Source organism: Mus caroli, chromosome X, assembly GCF_900094665.2.
Source record: "Mus caroli chromosome X, CAROLI_EIJ_v1.1, whole genome shotgun sequence".
Taxonomy (NCBI): Eukaryota; Metazoa; Chordata; class Mammalia; order Rodentia; family Muridae; genus Mus; species Mus caroli.
In genome coordinates, this window is record NC_034589.1 from 42,112,109 (window position 1) to 42,131,259 (window position 19,151).

The 19,151-nt window shown below is 41.8% G+C and overlaps 1 protein-coding gene across 4 annotated transcripts in view; it reads left to right on the top strand.

Annotated features, from left to right (window-relative positions):
* Arhgap36 (Rho GTPase activating protein 36) overlaps positions 1-19,151 on the top strand; it is a 51,831-nt gene that overhangs the window by 8,423 nt on the left and 24,257 nt on the right. The window contains exon 1 of one of the 4 annotated variants that reach the window (XM_021153562.2): positions 7,332-7,517. The exons of 1 other annotated variant lie outside the window; for it this stretch is intronic. In XM_021153562.2, the coding sequence (XP_021009221.1) occupies positions 7,508-7,517 (10 nt within the window). In that variant the 5' untranslated portion in view covers positions 7,332-7,507. Of the gene's footprint in view, positions 1-7,331; positions 7,518-13,995; positions 14,211-19,151 lie in introns of those variants that run through there. 2 more of the 4 variants (XM_021153561.2, XM_021153565.2) reach the window with 2 other exon arrangements.

The following is a 19,151-nucleotide window of genomic DNA, read 5'->3' on the forward strand; positions in this document are numbered from 1 at the left end:
AGAGACAGAGAGAGAGAGACACGGAGAGAGAGAGACAGAGAGAGAGCATGTGATTTTCTATATGTTTAGATCTGTGGCTGGTTAGTTCTGGCTTTGTTTCTGCCATCATTGCTTTTCCTTACAAGAGTAGTGAACAGTTGGTGCAAGGCAGGAACTATTTTATGTACTATGTTAAAGTTTAAAAAATATTATGTGTAGGGCTATTTTGCACGTGTGTGTGTGTGTGTGTGTGTGTGTGTGTGTGTGTGTGTGTGTGTGTGTGTTTGAATGAACTGAACCACGTGCATGCCTGGTGCCTGTGTAGACCAGAAGAGAATATCAGATCCCTTGTAACTATCGTTACCGATGGCTATGACATAACCTGTGTATGCTGGGAACTGAACATAGATCCTTTGCAAGAGCATCAAGTACTCTTTAACTGCTGAGTCATCTCTCCAGCCTCAAGAGAGACAGCCTTCTAAACAGGTAGAAACTTAACCATTTTTAAGGTCAACTTGGGTATCCCATTGAAATTATAATGTGCCCTGCAACCAAAGGGGGGAAGATACAAGTGGTAAAAAGCATTTCTCATCCCCCTAAAGACGTTTCTTCAACATTTCTCAGATTTCTTCAATTATTGTTTTTTTAACCATCTTTTATCGATTTTGCCTTTTCTCTTTATTGCATCTTTCTTATTGATGATTCTCTTTTAATATTTATCCTTTTTCTTATTTTGTTAGTTTATTTCTCACCCTTCTCTTCTTCTGATGCTATGTGCTTTCCTTCCAGACTTTAGGAGCAGAAATAGATTCGTAGTTACACACATATTTGCATACAAATTCATTTTCTGCCCCCACTCCAGTTTCATCACAACCTTTTGTTCTAAGACTTGTTTTTATTTTGATTTTTCCTTCTCTTTTCTTTTTATTCTCTTGAGTCTTCCTTCTGGCTTTCTCTTTAACTGTGATCATTGTATTCTTCATGTTTTTTCTTTGGTGTTTTATTGAATTTTTCTCACCTCTCTGTTCCTTATTTTATCCTTGTCCTCTATTCCTTTACTTGTTTCTTTTTCTGCTGTCCATTCTTCTTGCCTCTTTGAGGAGTTTCCGGTGTGCCAAAATGCCAGGCTCTTTTGTGCTTTGTTTTCTCCTTCACCACACTTTAAACATCAGGAAAGGTCAGAAATTACTCCTGCACGACATGGGCTGAGCTGTGGGTGGATAAGTTCATTATCTATCTTCTCACAGGTGGGTGGGATTGTCACTTCTCCAGGGAACCTAATCCCTTCATGCTTATTCCCCTCCCCCAAGGATCCCATCTGCATAGTCACTGTGCAACTCTGGTCACTGCTTGCATTCCCTGCACGTCCAGTGCAGAGGGATGCGCCCCCAGGTGCAGTGGGAGAATTCATCAGCATCCGACAGGGCTAACGATTTACTCCGAGAAATAATCCATATCTGGATAATAGATTACCCACTACTCCCTGAGACCATTTGTCTTGGCACTTAAATGGCACCAGAATCTAGGGACCGAGCCAGGACTCTATCCCAGGTTCATTGGTAGATGAATAGGCTGGAATAAGAGTGTTAAGGATTATGATAAGGAACACGTTGCATTTGTGTGGTGCTTTTAAGCTCTATAAATTTGGAGGAGATTAACCTTTCTTGGCTAGCCTCTCTTGAATCTCACACACTGGAACCTGTTTGTAGATTCAGAAGCAGGGGACTTTAAGTAACTCCCTGGAGTCCTACATCTTGATACTGACAGAAAATGAGAGGAAAATTATTTTCTGACTCTTTGAGACTATTCCCTCTGACCAATACACAGCTTCCCAATCCTTGAACCTTCCTGTTTGTATAGGAGAAAGGAGGCCAATAGCAAGAGACAGTATACTAGTAGTTTATAGACATGTACAGTTTGAATCTTGTCTCTGTATTAGCTAGCTATGGTCTTTGGCAGGTTGCATAGTAACTCAGAGCCTTCTCTATGAAATGTCCTTTTCTATGAAATAGGGATCTTAATAACTCCTCTTCATAGGACCATTATAGGTTTGAGCAAAAATTATACATGTAGAATGCTTATTATAGAGCCTGGCTCACAGTAAAAATTCCATGAGTGTTAGATATGATTATTACTACTGCCTATCTCTTTGCAGGATGCTAAGTGGACTCATACAAATGCATGAGAAAATTGGTCTGGAGGAGGGGAAGAGATAATTGATGAGACAGCTTCTACAGTGTCCCTGAAGCCATCTATGGGGGAAGGGACTAGGCAGAGTGAATTCTGATAGCAGGAGGAGCTAAGGCAGGGAAGTCCTGCAGGCTCTGTAAATAAGCAAAGGAAAGGAAAGAGACTGGAGAGCTGTATTTAATACCTTGAGCATGTTTAAGATCTTAAATGTGCAACAGGATCAATTGCTGACCTTACATTTTACTCCACTAAAATTCTTCTCTGGTCTCAATTGTCCATTTTCCTGGGTTGACTGTAATTCCCATAGACTGGACAGGGGGCTATTTTGGGGGAATGCTGAATCCAAAAAGATTGAGAGTACAAAATAAAAATAAAAATCTTGTGCAGGAACCTTTTGTGTAAATGGAAGACCCCTGTACAAATGTAAGGTTATTAATATTCCTAATACTAACAGTGACACAATCTTTCGAACTCATTGTATGGAGTGTGGCTGTTAGAACTTGACACATCACTTAGATGGAGATAAACATCCCCAGAGTCCATCTGCATGCGGAATCTTAGCTCAGAGTCTTCTCCCCCTTTTGGGACTTCACTCTCTCAGAGTCACACACACATAATTTAGCCTTCAGTGAAATGACTCTGATGCTATGAGACTATGAGGCTCCCTGGAGAATGTATGCTATGTGCAGGCAGGGAGTGTACTCCTGTCTTCAAGCTGCAAGGAGCTAGGGGACTGATACATATCCTAGCAGAGCTCAATTCTTTTGGAGGTAAGGGTTTTGTCAAAGCATGATGGTTGATTACTAATTCTCTCAAATGAAGAGAGACCCATGCTTATCTGTTGTTACATATTTAGAAAGAACCCTCTGTGAGGCATCTAACTAGGTTTGGAAGAGCTGGTGGTATGGTTGAGGAGATGGGCCTTATACATATGAAGATTATTAACAATACAAAGCAGTCCCTTTGAAAAAGAGATGTGAAATATAGTCAGGAGACTTGATGTCACATAGTCACTCTGACCCTTCCCATCCTTTTAGAAAGGCAGTCTAGTATCATTGAAAGAATATTAACTTTGGAACTAGACCAACCTAACTTAAAATTTCAAATACTTCACAGGATAACTAGGGGTCCTTTAACAAGTTACTGAACTCCTATGTGGTACAATTATCTCATACATATATTGTGGCACAATAATAGTCCCTTAAAATTATGTTCATGATTAAATGAAAGCACACGATGGAAAACTGTGAGCATAATGCCTGCTACATGGGACACACTCAATCCTTGGTTTCTACAACTGTAATATGCAAGGAGAAAGGCAAGGATTGTTTGGAAATAGAAAGGTTTAATTTTCCATTTCAGTTCTTTATATGGCTGACAGTAAATTTTATAGGAATCAAGACCAAAACATAATATATGTAAATAATAATTATCATATCACTCTGTAATACCTTTTGTATGCCCTTTCAGTATTGCTCACTAGATTTACTATGATCAAATCTACGGAACAATGAAATAGCAGAGGAGGCAAATTATATGCTTCTTGTGATCTCGGACTCTTTTCCGAGTTTCAGTTTTCTCATCTGTAGAATGTAGTAAGAACACCTACTTCCCAGTGCTTTCTGAATATTTAATTAAAATGTGTATAAAAACACTTGGCGTAGAAGGGGCTGAAAATAAATACCTGCTCTATTCTACCATTTTCATTATAAAAAAGAGAATAAGACAAAACCACCTACACAGGGATATTATATGAGTACAGAGTCAAATAAACATACAGAAAATGCTTGTAAACTGGAAAAAATCCAATCATAACCTTCATGAGACATTTGTTATGTATCAGGTGCCAAATAATTAGCAAATGCTAGTCAATTAGGTAAACATTAATTGTCTGCTCTATTTAGTACATTATGTCAGGTACTTGGGAATGATCTAGAGAGGCAAGGGCAGAGAGAGAGAGAGAGAGAGAGAGAGAGAGAGAGAGAGAGAGAGAGAGAGANGAGAGAGAGAGAGAGAGAGAGAGAGAGAGAGAGAGAGAGAGAGAGAGAGAGATTGAGAGAGAGAGAGAGAGAAACCTCTCCATATGAGATTGGATCCTTAGGGACAGGAATTTGAGGAGTGATTCTTCTAGAGTATCAGAGAAGGCTTTCGAGGTGGAAGGAGATATCTGACAAGGTAAAGGAGAGTTTCCATGAATGCAAATTCACAATGAGGGATTTGGTAGAGGAGGCAAGTCAAATTTAGACCAGAGATGTGTTCTCTTAGACTAGGTTTCCAAACAACTATTGGCAACTTCAATAAAAAGGGTATAGTGTGTGTGTGGGTGTGTGTTTTGCATGTAATGATAAAAGCCATCTTGCTGTGAACACAGGAAGTGGTGTGTGAGTAAATGCAAGGCATTTGGCACTGAGGCTGAGGAGAAGGCTGAATAAGAGCTGGAAGGAGACTGAGGAGAAGAGGAAGGTCATTTTGTCCAGGCATGTCAATGTCTTTGTGGAGCATAATGGAAAAGAAAATTTACAGAAAAAGAATCAACAAGTGTGAGACTTGATGATTGGTAGGCAGAAAGATTCTTAGAGATGAGACGTGGGATTTTCTTTTTTTTTCCTTTTTTCTTTTTTTATTAGATATTTTCTTCATTTACATGTCAAATGCTATCCTTAAAGCCCCCTATACCCTCCCCAACCCTACTCCCCAACCCACCCATTCCTGCTTCCTGGCCCTGGCATTCCCCTGTACTGGGGCATATGATCTTCGCAATACCAAGGGCCTCTCCTCCCAATGATGGCCAACTAGGCCATCCTCTGCTACATATGCAACCAGAGACACAGCTCTGGAGAGTACTGGTTAGTTCATATCATTTTTCCTCCTGTAGGGTTGCAGACCACTTTAGCTCCCTGGGTACTTTCTCTAGCTCCTTCATTAGGGGATGTGGGATGTTCTACTAAGAGAAAGGAGACATTTGTTCCATAAGTAGAAAGGGACCAGGAGGTAGCAAACAGTGTCAATGGCTGAGTGAGCAGAGAACTGCATCTAGAACTGGGAAGCAGCAACAAAGTTCTTCAATAGCTAGAGACTATAGGAAGAGGTAAAAGGGCGAGTAGGTAGCAGAAATTATAAAAGTTCCACAGACCAAGAAGTAGGATTAAAAAGGCTAGAAAAAAATGCACTTTATAAAGAGTACATGGGCAGAGGGTAGAGGTCTGTAAGAGGGGAAGTTAAAAGGTACAAGAAGTTGAAAGGTTTCTTGGTTGTTGAGCTTTAGAACATCCATGCTGAAGGATGGATCCAGAAATGCTCCCTTCTTCCTATGGGATGAGGATGAAGGATCAAAGCCATAGCTTATACTTTGGTCCTTGAACCTGGTTCTGGTTACTAATATCCCTATCTCTGACTTCATGGTGTATAGGGTATCTCAGAATCAATGACAAGGATGGGCAGGTTGCTTTTATGACAATGAAGTGTGATTTAAAAGATAATTTGGTGAATCCCTCTATTTTCCATGGGTGGTGGTAGCAAGATGTGGTCCCAAGTTTGGAGTACTAGACCACAGAACATGTCCCAGGTGGATGTGGAAGCTACAGAGCATGTTCCACACCCTCATCACATAGTTTCTTCTTTCCTCATCTCTGAAACTTTCACCCCAGACACCCACTTAAAAACAGTCAAGTTGGTGGGGGTGATGGCACACACCTTTAATTCTAGCACTTGGGAGACAGTCAAGCAGCTCTTTGTGAGTTCTAGGACAGCATGATCTACAGAGCAAGTTCCAGGATAGCCAGAACCACACACAAAAACCCTGTCTCAAAACAAGCAAACAAACAAACAGAAAACAAACACTAACACCACCACCACCACCACCATCACCAACAGCAGCAACAACAAAATCAGGCACATTCCACAGCTACTTAGAGATAACTTAACTATTTCTCTCATTTGTTAAAGCTGTAGGGCCCTAGAGACTTGAGATGTAGCCAAATGCATCCTCCAGTAAAAGAAAGAAAAATATTCCTACATATAACTAGCTCTTCAGCTCTTTGACATACATGCTGGATGTGACACAGGATGTTCATTCCACTTGATCTGGCCCAGTTATGGCTCCTCTTCTACAGCATGGCTGCATTCTAATCTTATGCAGATTCCTCTCTAATGGTGTCACCCTACATTGCTTCTTATTTTCTTGTCTAACAAGTCTCCTGGGATATAGAAGGTAGAACAGTGGGATAATTATAATCCCTGGGTGTTTGAAAGTAAAAGAGGTGCTAGGTACTAGAAGTTAGGGTAGGTGCCAGATCCAAAGAAGATCCTAGAACAGTCAGCCCTTAGCATCTTTTGTTTTGCTATTGGACCAGTCCTCCAGTATGTTCTCACACTAACTTCTGTGGTTCCCAGAATGCAGAGAAATGAAGAGAGAAGAGCAAATACCTCATTAGCAAGTCCTGCATTTCTCTTTAAGGCTTCAGTTATCTCAGAATTGAATGATAGTAGAGAGAGGCTTATTTGCATTGACAAATGGCAATTAATGGGGGTGGGGGGTTAAAAGTGAGAGAAGCTAAAGAGCCTGAAATGTCAATGGTTGGTGTGCAAAAGAATTCCTCCATCACATTGTTCTACCTCCTCCTTTCTCTTCCCTCTTTTTTCATGCTTCTCCCATGTTTTCTCCATCCCTTCCTCCTGCTTGCACCATCCACCCCTACTGCCCATTTATTGATGTTATTTTTTCATGATCTACAGTCAAATGCCATTAATCCAGACAGGCGCATGAGAGTCCAGCTAAGCTGTCCCATGAACCAATCTCCTAAGCAGTCAGACCCAGGGAAACAGCAGGCAGACAACCCCCTACCCCGCCCCTCAAGAGTAATGGCAGTTAAACCAATGAACCAGAGTGGCTGCCCCTAAAGTAATTAATAAATCACTGGAGTCCAAGAGAAGTAGAAAAATCCCCAGCAAACAGTGCTCAGGACATTTGCTATGACCTCCTCTGCCTTGAATACCACACTAGCCCCACAAGCCAGCCTGACTGCTCTCAAGGTGCCGCTCCCAGATTCCCGCCTGGCCCTTCTCAGTTTCAGAGGGAGGTCATTCATTCCAATGGGATGTGACAGGTGCCATCTTCAGGCGCCTGGCTCTGCTCCCAGCAGCAGAGACTGTCACTGCCTGCAAATCCCCCAAGTGCTATGCTGGTCTGAGGAGAGCAAGTCCTGAGGTGGGGAGATGACCTTTCAAGAACTCAGGAACTCAAGGTGGGACAGCAAGTGCTGCGGTGTTGCAAAATGAGCCCTGGGCTAGAAGGTTGGACATCTGGCTTCAAGTCTTTTTTATCTACGAAACTTGCTAGATGAAGTTGGGTAAGTCACTTCCCTTTTCTAGATTTCTGTGATGCCCCCTGTGGTGTGAGAAGGTTATACTGGATTATCTCTAATTACATCCTCAGCCTTAATAATTTCTGCAACTGAAAAGAAAACACCTATTTTAATTTTGAAATCCCTATTTCTAGTTAAAATTTCTTTGGGGATACCTTCTCCAGGGCTTCAGTTTGGCTGACTTGTCACCAAATCTTTCACTACCAAATGGTCATTCAGTTCTTGGTGACATTTCCTAGTATTCAAGTTCCACCTAAGAAACAAAGTTCTCATGGATTATGTTGAGTGTTTTTTTTTTTTCTCTCCTGCTGTGCCAATTCTGCCCTTGGGGCTTGGCCATGCTGATGAAGTTCTGTGGGTGGGGAATGAGCCATTGGCACTCAAACATCAACCTAGGCAGGGGAGGTAGCTGCCTAAGAGAACATTCCCTATCGGCTTTGTATTTTCAAATATTTTTATGTTGAAATAATGGCACAATAAAGAGTTGTTTACAATATTAAAGTGTTGATTCCATAGAAGTTGAAAGCAAAGCGATTGTTACCACAGGCTGGGACTTAAATATGATAACGCATGTGTGTATCAAAATATCACATGATACCCTAAAAGTAAGTATATTTTTATGTTACTGTGTATCAGTCCAAAGTAAGTAGAAATAGAAAAATGCTTGTACATACCACCATATTTACAACTGTCCCCTGCACTTCAGTGGGAAGGATGCTGCATTTGGACTCTGCTCTTAAACATTTTGGAATACAACTAGAAAGAAGGACATTTGTAGCTGGAAAGATTGTTAGGCTTTGTAAGGGATTTTGGACTCTCAGTAAGGGGTAGGTTTCCAGCATCTTACACTGGAGGTATATACAGTCTGAAGAGAGTCAATAAGTATACAATGTGTAGATTTCAGTTTGCATATGTATAGCAAATGCAAGGAAGGCAGGCACAAGAGAAGGCTGCACTAGCAGCATTTCAAATACAAAGGCTTCAAATGAAAGGCAGTGACATTGGACAGGTCACTTATCTTATTTGATCTTTAGTTTCTTCATCTATACATCAGGAGCTATGTTAATCTCTTCGTCACCAACTTCCCAAAGGTGTATGACGTTTCAGAGGTGAAAGTAGAGCACTTTGTAACCTGCTTAAACATTTGCAGGGCAGTGAGAGAGAAGAACTTCAGAGCGCCTCTGGCCAGGTTGGGGAGGACTCACTATATCAAAAAGTATATGCTTCTCTGGCTCATCCCTCAAGCACTTGTAACTGGAAGCCATAGAATTTTTTACACGAAGGAAAACCTTAATAGTTTGTATTGTATATTTTGTAGCATACACTGTACCTCTGTATAGTTCTTTTTATGTAATGCTATTTGCTCTTATGGATTGTGGCAATAAAGAAAGGATCATCTCCTTGCTTTTTTTCTTTGTGACATTTTTTTGTATCCCCTTAGTTTGTACTATTCTCCCCAACCCCACCCTGTTAATGCTTACAGAGTTGGAAAAATTCTTTCATCCTGCCTACTCCCTCATTCAAAGAACAAAATGCTTTACAATATTAAGTGAACATTTCGGATTTTTAAACTTGATTTTTATCTTTTCTTTCAACCAGAGGGGTATGTGTGTGGGAGATGCACTTGTCAACTAAAAGCAATTTTTCTGCCTCCTTGGGGACTGAAGTGTAATCGTGGCTCTGTCTTTCTGATGTCAGGATGAAACTTACATTTTCTTGAGTGGTGTCAGCACACTGACAGACAGCTCCTGGGATCTAGCAAGGAGTACTGGTAAAGAACGAGCTTGGGGGGAGTGGGGGGTGTGTGGATGAGAACTGGAGACTGGTCTCAGCTCATCTTTCTTCCCCTGGGTGACTTTAGACTAGTCACTTAGTTTACCTCACCCCTGTAACTTAAAAACTCAAGAATAAAATCTCTCCACTTCTATCTTATAAGCATTAGTAGAGGACTTTGTCAGGCTTTTGTTTGGAAGGAATAAAACCATAGGATGAAATTCCATGGAAGCAGTATATCTTAAAATGCTATTAAACATCTGAAAAGAAAGGACCAGTTCTTCTTGTACAAGTCTACCTGAGGGATAAAAAGGACAAGACCATCTGAGGCTCAAGACCCACAAAATTACCTCATAATTTCATGGATAGAGTCATCATGAACTCAGGCATACATCCCAAGCAGAAACCAGGAAGGCAGAATCTTAAGGTCCTTGATATTGGGGTTTGCATTATTGAGTATGTATGATTATCATGAACAACATATAGACATTCTGATAGGTCTTCTCAAACCAGGATATGTCAGGAGGCAGGGTTGCTAATCTACCATTCACTCCACAGGCCTCTAGGTAGGGGCTTGTTTTCTCTCCTGAGGGATCTCATCAGGGAGGGATTAAGACTCACCTTCTATTTCATAGAAGTTCAAGGAAGCAGTCATGCTCCCATTCATTCATCTGGTCATGTATTGTAGTATGTTGGCCTCGGTCCTTATGTCTGAATTGCAAACACTCTGCTCTTTCTATATTGTTTTACCTCCCTCTTCCTCAACTAAAAGTGCCCAACACATAGGATGTTCAAATGAAAATTCTGACTAGGCAGTGCTGATATACAAGGATTCTCAGAAAGTTCAAACAGATGAACTTTTGAATACATCCTAACTATAAAAGTTAAGTTTTAAGAGTTGCTCCATTTCTTGTAGTACATATTCATCCATTTACCCAAAAGGAAGCAGAGTCAGTTTTTCCTGATCACTGCCTTATGGTTTCTTATAGCTTAGATGCAATGGAAAGAGTGGTACAGGGTGTGCAAAGACAGATTTATCTCCTTGGTAATACAATTTTCCTAATTTTAGTGACCATAAAAACCCCAATGAGTAACCTTTGAAATGTAATTTCTTTTGGCCTCTGTTTAGAATGTTTTTGTTTGTTTCCTTTTGTTTGTAAGGAAGATTTCCTGGTGATTGAATCTAGATGTCTCACATGCTAAGAAGATTCTTATTTTGAAGTAGGGCCTCATGTAGCTTTGTAGACTGGCCTGGAATTTGTGATTCCCATGTTTTGCTCTCCTGACTAGGTGGGATTATAGGTGTGCCACCATGCCAGATCAGAAATTATTATTCAGCAGAACAGGACTGAGAGCAAGGGGTGAGGGTAGATTATTATAATACATCCCAACTGATGTTTCTTGCCCCAAACATCATAACCCAAGAAACAATGAACATTGACAAATTCTAAAGGTCTTTGAGTCTTAGAGCTACACTTAATTATCGACCATTATTTGCCTGGTTTGCAAGCACTTTTGTTCTTAAAGAGAGAGTAAAGTCTGATATTTTCCTTTTCAAGGTCACAGAATCCCTAGATGACCTCATCACTGTTGCTAAAGGCTCCACAAGTAGACTTGTGCCTAAATTATTATCAGAGTGCATGATTCTTATTGTATTATACAATAGGAGACTTAAGAGACAGTAAACAGTCAAGCATTAGGCCTTGAACTGTCACAATAGGGACAGCAATGCCCAATATGATCTAGTCATGAGTGGTTGCAGGTTCATGAGTAGGCTCCTGACACTTTTATGGGGCTACTGGGGACTCCCGTGCACTAACTGAATATGTGCTTCCATATAAGAAATGAGGTTTTTCCCAGTTACCAAAGTGACTAAGGCCACTAGCACAAACCCAAACTACAGTCCCAAGTAATTAGCATACCTGGCTTAGTCTTTTGTTCAACAAGGATATTATTTCTTTTTTTGAGTAGAGTTTTCTAACTTTAGAGAATAATGTGGTTATTAAAGAAAAATTGGAAAACGCTACAGTATGAAAATAATAAAACAGTTAAAATTGTCCATAATTGCATTGCCTAAATACAATCATGATTAAGATTCTCGTGTGTTTCTTTTTAGTGTGTTTTTTTCCCCTACATATAGGCATATTATTTATTTGCACTGTCTCGATTATACTGTTCACACATTTTACATCCTGACTTATTTTCATTTAAAAAATATCATAAGTGTATTTTCGGATTATCATATAAGCTTCCAAATTATATATTTAAAAATAATTGCATAATAATTCATCCATTGAACCAGCATTATTTGCATTACTAAATATGGCACCAAGAGGACATTTGGTAAATATTTGTTGAATGAATTAGGAGATTGATGGATGAATACATTGCCCTATTATGTGACATTTAGTTAAAGTAAAGATTTTTCAAATGGAACTTTATTATTTTGTTTTTAGAATTATGAAATCTATTTCTCTTTCTCTCCCACCTCCAGAAGTATATATGCTTTGTCTTGCTAAGAACTATTAGCATCTACATTTTACATATGAGAAACCCAAGAGGGAGAACATCTCTCTCAAGGTTACATGCCTGGTGCACAACACAGCTGGTGTCCCCACGTAGGTTTGTGAGTGTTCAGGCATTTTTAACTTTACCACATCACACTTCTTGAAAAAAAAAATAACAAAAGGCCATAGAGAAGGATCACTTCTGGGTTTGGACTTCAGTTAGAGCTATTGTGAAAGCAAAAAAAAAAAAAATCAGCAACCAAAGACCTAAGAAAAGGAACAGGTAAGCAGGTAGCCTGTTTGTTACGTCACACAAAAATTCATTTAGTTGACTTTTTTAAAACCGGGACTCCACTGAGGCCACAGAGAGGCTGGTGCTGGATAAGCTCAAGAGAATAAGTAAGGTGGCCTTTCTTAGGGGTCACACTTGTTTGGCTTGGGTGACTAGACATTTGCACAGCAGAAATTGCTAAAGGAGCTTGCTATGTTTGATTGCTTTTTTTTTTTTTTTTTGGTCTTTTCAAGACAGGGTTTCTCTGCATAGCTCTGGCTGTCCTGGAACTCACTTTGTAGACCAGGCTGGCCTCGAACTCAGAAATCCGCCTGCCTCTGCCTCCCAAAGTGCTGGGATTAAAGGCGTGTGCCACCACGCCCCGCTTGTTTGATTGCTTTTAAAAGATATGGGAACTCAGAAATGGTTTAGAAAATGGTGCAAAAGAGGTACCATGTTTCCCAGAAAGAATGGGGAATGAGTTGAAACCCTTAAATTCTAGCTATAGCTCTACTTTGCTAAGCATTGCATGGGTGAGCGCAGGTGATTTTTCCTTTTTCTGCACCCCTTCTGCCACATTAACACTAATATCAGTGGTTAGCAAGCGAATGTAATGACTACTCTCCTGGAAGGACCTGTGATTGCAGCTTCAACTCCTCTGGCCCACAAATGAGCTGGTGGAAGATTTTCCTTATTTCTTTCTACCTTCTCACTGCATTTTGATTGACAGAACACCATTTTCCCAGTGGAGGAACCCCAGGCACAGAGTCACATCTGTACATCTAACAATGAAGAAAAGGGGTAGAAATTAATGTGGGTCTTAAGGCTTCAAGGGAGAAAGGAAACTGCCTTTAGAAATATTTCTCGCCCCTTGTGGTCCAGTCTCTGGTGGCTGCTATGTTTCTCTGAGTTGGTTTACTACCACCAGGAGTCCTAAACATTGAGCCCACTGCAGGGCATGCCTTGCGTATGTATATAAAAATTAAAAATACAAAACCTTAAGATATGTGCAAAGATATCCAACACAGTACCACCCCTCACTGAAATATCAAATATCAAATACTTTCTAAAAATAAATGTTGGTGCCCCTCCTATGCCAGTACTCTGACAAAAGCATAGGCTGTGGCTACTAAGTTGGCAGCAACTGAAGGCGCCCCACATTTATGAGTACCGGACACTGTATACTTCTAGGGCAGGTAGTCATCACACTCCTTAAAACAAAATTTACCAGGCAGGAGAATATCACTCCCTCTCCTGAGAAAATCTCAAGGCCAGGGCAATAAAAAATTCCTCTCAGCTTCTTCCTGGGGGAAACAAGTCAACTCTCCTATTTACATTCTAGGTCCTCAACAAGGAACCAGAGCTTTAAAATTATATCGGATTTGGTGCTAACCTTGCTGAGGTGAGGTATCCCCTAAAAATGGGCAAGGGGAGTGTTGGGCAGGAGAGCGAATGTTCCTAAGGATTTAGGCCCCATTTAGATTCAGGGGTTTGGACACCAGGACTAATTTCCGCTGAGACTGGGCTTCCTGACAGCTGAAATGACCTCCACTAAAACATGGAGGTTTCTAGGGGCTGAGATATAGATCTGAGGTTCTCTGGGACAGGTGCACTATGTTGTCCTCAAATGAAGGAGCTTCTGGAAAACCGGCCTGATTCTAAATGCTCTACCAAGGGCAACCGGGGGTCGAGGACGAAAGGCCCTTCTCAGATTTGGGGCTCACTAGGGCTAAGATACCTTCACCCCTCAAAATGTTAGCTCCCAGAGGGTACGGGCAGGGTACTGTCTTCAAAGTCAAGCTGCTCTAGACAGGAGCTGGGTCTTGGACTCCCTTTGCGTGGGGGGAAGGGGCTGCAGGGCCAGAGGCCCTCCCCTCCGGCGGGAGGGGGCCTCTCATGAGGCCCTGCCCCCTTTCTGACAAGCTTGAGGTGTCCGGTGACCAAGATTCTCAGAGCTGGGTGCAGGGTGCGGCCCAGGGCGTGGTCACCGGGGGCTACTTAGAGCAGTCCTTGCGGGGAGACTGCACGGAGGAGGTTAGCTGCGAGGCTGCCGGCACTCAGCACGGGTTATGGCGTGGATGCTGGACTGCCTTTTCGCATCGGCCTTTGAGCCCCGCCCCCGCCGTGGTGAGTGGGGCCCACCTTGTAGCAGGACTGGGGTGCTCAGCTGGGGGCTGCCGGGGGCTACAGCCCCGGCTGGGTGCCCTAGGGCTTGGCTCCCCCCACCCCCTTTTCTCCTTTCCCGCTGGCTTTTAGCTAATTGTTCTTGGCTCAAGGGACTGCCCCGTCGAGGACCCGCATAAATCTCCAGCTTTGCCGGGAACTCAGAGCAATCGCACTAATGGCTCCGCAGAACGCGGGGCGAGCACGGGGGAGGAGTCGCTGGCTCTATCCTAAGGTGGGGAGAGCCAGAGCCTCCTGGCCAGCAAGCCGTCAGGCAACCCAGCACTCTAAAGGCCCCAGGAGGACCTTCTCTTGCAGGGCATCCAGAACCCAGGGACCCTGATTTGGAGGTGGGGTTTCCTTTCGCCATAAAGCTTGCCCCCCCTGTCCCAATCTCAGATCAAAAAAAGCAGCCCTGTCCTCTTGAGTCGTCTAATTTAACCCCTCCATTTAAGAGATAATGATATTGAAACCAGACAAGGGAAAGGCCTGCCCAAGGTCATCCATGTAGTTGGCAGGCAGTCTGGAACAGCTTAGGCACTGCTAACTGCTCATTGCCCTGAACTGCTCAGTGGTGAAGACCCGGGGTCTTTATTCTGGGAATTTCCTTGGGTACTTGAGGCCAGTGCTTGGTTTCCATGCCCCCAAAGAATGGAGGGCATAAATATTTAAACTTCACAGCTTTTGTGTAAATTTGTATATCCCATTTCACCCTTCTAGAATACCTTCTATAAAGTAGATTTGGAAAACTTTTCTAAAGTTTCAGGAGGCTACTGCATTACTTTGGAGATTCACTAGGGACCCCCCATGCACCCCCAAATGTACACTGTCCTTCACTTCCCTTTGACAAGCCCCACCCGCTTCAGGCTGCCACCTGCCCCCATGGCCACCTGTTTTTCCATAGTCTCCAACTCCCAAATCTATATTGGTGAGAATGCGTCATTGGTCACCAGCCATAGACCAAACCTGGAGTTGTCTCTTCTTTCTTCTGCCCCCTCACAAGCAAGGGAGGGGAGGCTCCAAGAGGAGGGGCCTCAGAAACTTAATTCATCAGAGATCTGCTTTTAGTTCTTGCCAATCCTAACACCCTGCTGACACCCATCCCAGTACTCTCATTTCCTGCTAACGGACTGAAGCAGCATAGCCAGTTCAAGTACACACTCTGACAGGTCATAATCTCTCTGAACTTTAAAATGATCTGCGTCCACTGAAGGTTATTTTTTTCCTTTTCTATGCATTTAAAGTGTGCAATCCTGGTGGAAGAAAGGAAGAGAGAGAGAGAGAGAGAGAGAGAGAGAGAGAGAGAGAGAGAGAGAGAGAGAGAGAGAGAGAGAAAGGGCTGTGTAGTGGCGTTAGCTTGTTGCCAGAACTAGGAATGCTGAAGCACAAGGCTTGTGAGTTCAAGGTCCACCTAGTCTAAGTAGTAAGTTTGAGGCTAGCCTAGGCTATAGAAAGATGAAGAAGGGAGAAGGGGAAGGAGGTAGAAAGAGGGGGAGGGAGGGAGGAAACGAAGGAGTCTTATGCGTTTTGAGGCCTTAGGTCTGGAACACTCTTGAAGGCTGTTGTGTAATTGCAATTAAGAGATCAAGGTTATGAAGGCTCCTCTTTATGGGGATTCCCAAAAGGAATTCCACTCCCATCCTAAAACAGCAAGGTCTACCATAAGCAAAGGGTGATCTATGTGCTGGCACTCTAGAATGGAACATTGTCACCTCCCGGTTCTATCACTTAGTGCAATTCTTATCTCATTCTAATGTCCCCAGTTTCTCTACTGGTTGAACATGTGGCAGGGACCAACCACCTCTAGATGTTCCTCTTTGAATATGCTCCAAGTTATAAATGCCAATGACCAGACCAAAAGAACATTTCCAGCTGTGCCCTGTAAATACAGCCTTTAAGACTTACTCTCTTTGGAAGCCTACACTGCTCCCAAAGCACACATGTACATAGCCATAAATATGTGTACCTGTACACATTTCAAACCCATGCATACTCTACACAAAACCATAAACATAGATGGATTGCATAATTTCCATAAAACATAAAACACCATACTCTTCACATCATGCACACATGTGCCACCCACACACCAATGCAAACTCTACACAGTTGACAGATATCCATATTGCAATTATTTTCAGGGAAAGCTACTTAAAATTAAGTAAACACAAGTTCTTTTCACAGTGCTCATTTTCTGTTTAGTCAGTGTTTAAACAAACACAAAGTCTGCATTTCCAGCTGGTGAGACCTGTCCACCAAGTATGCCTATAACCCAGTACTGCCTACATCAGGTCTATTACCCACACAGTGACAGCTAATATATACAAAGTGCTTACCTAAATGCAGGGCCCTTGAACTCAATCTTCCAAGCATGGTCTCACTCATGTCACAAAACATCACTTTTAAATATAAACTAAAGCCAAGGATACAGGGTTTGACCAGGTAAGAGTGTATACTGTATTGCTCTCCCACTGGGAAACATTGTACAACATGAAGAGTAACTTTGGGAGTGGAAGAGCAACTGATATTTTATGGCATTAGAATTGCCCTTGGCTCCTCTTTCTAAATGCCTTAAAAACAAAACAAAACAAAACAAAAACCTTAGGCATCAGAGGTATTAGAGATAGATGGCCACAGACTGAGCAGACTGTGGGAGGTATTCTAAGTAGTTCTTTCATTGGAGCGATCTTTTGAGGTTTTTTAGTGTTAATAGAAAATTATATGAACGTATTTAATAAGAATATCACTAAGGTCTGGGAGACACGGGGTGGGGGTGGAGCAGAAAGCCAGCACCATTGATTGACCCACTTGAAATTCCCTTCCCAGTTCACTCTTGGCATAAAATTTGGCTTCAAGCAATGTGACTTCTATACAGCAGCCAAAACTTGGAAGCTGAAGGGACCCTGGGGTCCATTTCACATACAAATCTAATCTTCTCTTAGAGGCAATACCTAATCGATTTGCTGAGCCTAGGCCTGAGTGGGCTACAGAAAAATCATTTTCCAGAGCAAGGGCAAAATTGCCAAAGACATCTCACTCCCCTGACCAGGTGGGTCAGATAAGTATGAAATTCACTAAGGACACCACATTCCAAAATTCCTTCGTGAATGACTTTATCCCTCTTCAAAACTTTGCCCCACATGAAGTTAGCTAGAGCTAAGCTTACCAGGTTCAAACACACTCTAGTTACCACAAGGATGAAACGTAGAATCTGTGGCTTGAAAACTGGCAGAAATAATCCGTTTTCAAATGTACCCCAGGCTCTAGCAGGAGAGCTGACATTCATCAAGCTTAACTATCAAATGACAGAGAGCACGTTGAACATCAGGAGAGCAGGACACCAGGTCCCTGAGGATGATTAAGACAATTGTGAAATCCACATCATTCCATTGTTTTCACACTTACCTACTAAGACAACCTAAATGGCCAACAATAGTGCAGTGGCTAAATAAACTTTATGACATATCTACTTGATAGATAGGATAGAACTATAAAAATGTGGTCTTTGAAGAATACATAATAACAAGAACAACAGCATGATCATTACCATCACAGGTGAATTTCGTAAAGACCAGAAGAAAATTCACAACAGGTAAGCCAGGAGATTCTAGAAGAGGAGCAAAATACCACTCCGTTTTTTTGTTTTTCTTAAACGTGCATACAATTTCCCCCTTAAGTCATTCTCTAAATTCTAAAAGGCCATAGAAAGACTAATCAAAGACCTATGATATGTAATCAATTTATACACTAAACTTAAATTCCATTATTCACAGTTCAATCTAAATATTTTCTTTCATATTTTTGTTTAAATATAATGACTACATCAAAGCAGCTGATCATTATCTTCTTGGTGATTGTGAAATGTCCCTTATTGCTGGGTGAGGTTACAAGCCTGTTACTTCACGTCCCTTAAAGTGACATGGCTACATTGTTTGGTTATTAATGACAGTAATAATCATTATTGCTAACATTAAATTATATGATTTTTTTATGCTTCAGATATCAGAAGATACAGATTTTTTTCTTTTCCAAATATTTACCAACAACCAGGCACTTTGCATAAACTACCACTTTTTACCTTCAGACCAAGATTCCTTCTTATTTAAAGGAAAAAAAAAAGCCAGAAAATTTGCTCAATATTACATAGTGACTGAGGAAAATTTACAATATCTTGTGGCCTAACTTAAAAATATGAGCGAGAGCAAAAGGGATCAGAATTAACAATAGCTCCCAACACTGTGCTGATATACAGCAGCTATTTCCAAAGTGGTCAGTCTGATATCATTTGTGATGCCCCTTGCCCAGGGTCCAAATTCTGGAGTTTGAACTATCTGGCTGCTTATATATTCCTTTCTGTGGAAAAGGTGCATTTTTAAAGGGAAGGTGAGGTGCAAACACCACCTTAGAGCTGGAGCTGTAAGGCATTAGGAAATGATTTCTGTGTCCTTCTGGCAGTATCATGTTCTTACATGCATGCAGTGGTAGATGGGATGTTTGATGAGCCTTGGCAGATCCCCAGATACACCTCTTAAGAAACTACTTTGCTTCTTCAGATGGGCACGAAGTAGCCAGCAGCCAGTAGTACGTCCTTGCTTAATAAGGAAGCCTATGTAGCTCTATGGGGTTATCCCAAACTGCTGCTCCAACTGTTCTCTGTATGATTTGGCTGATTCTTAAGTATTATATCCCTCTCACTTTTCCTCTCAAAGCAGAGGCTCCAGGACCACCTCAGATGCACACAGAACTGCTGATAATAGCTTGCAGAGGAATGCCAAGGGTCAGTGATGGAGGGGACCATGTAAAGGAAAGGATGGAATCTAAAAAAAAGAAGATGGCTAATGGCTGGCCTTTCAGAGCTCTGGCTTCCGTGAATATCAGTACTTTTCTCATCTGTCAAAGTTTTGT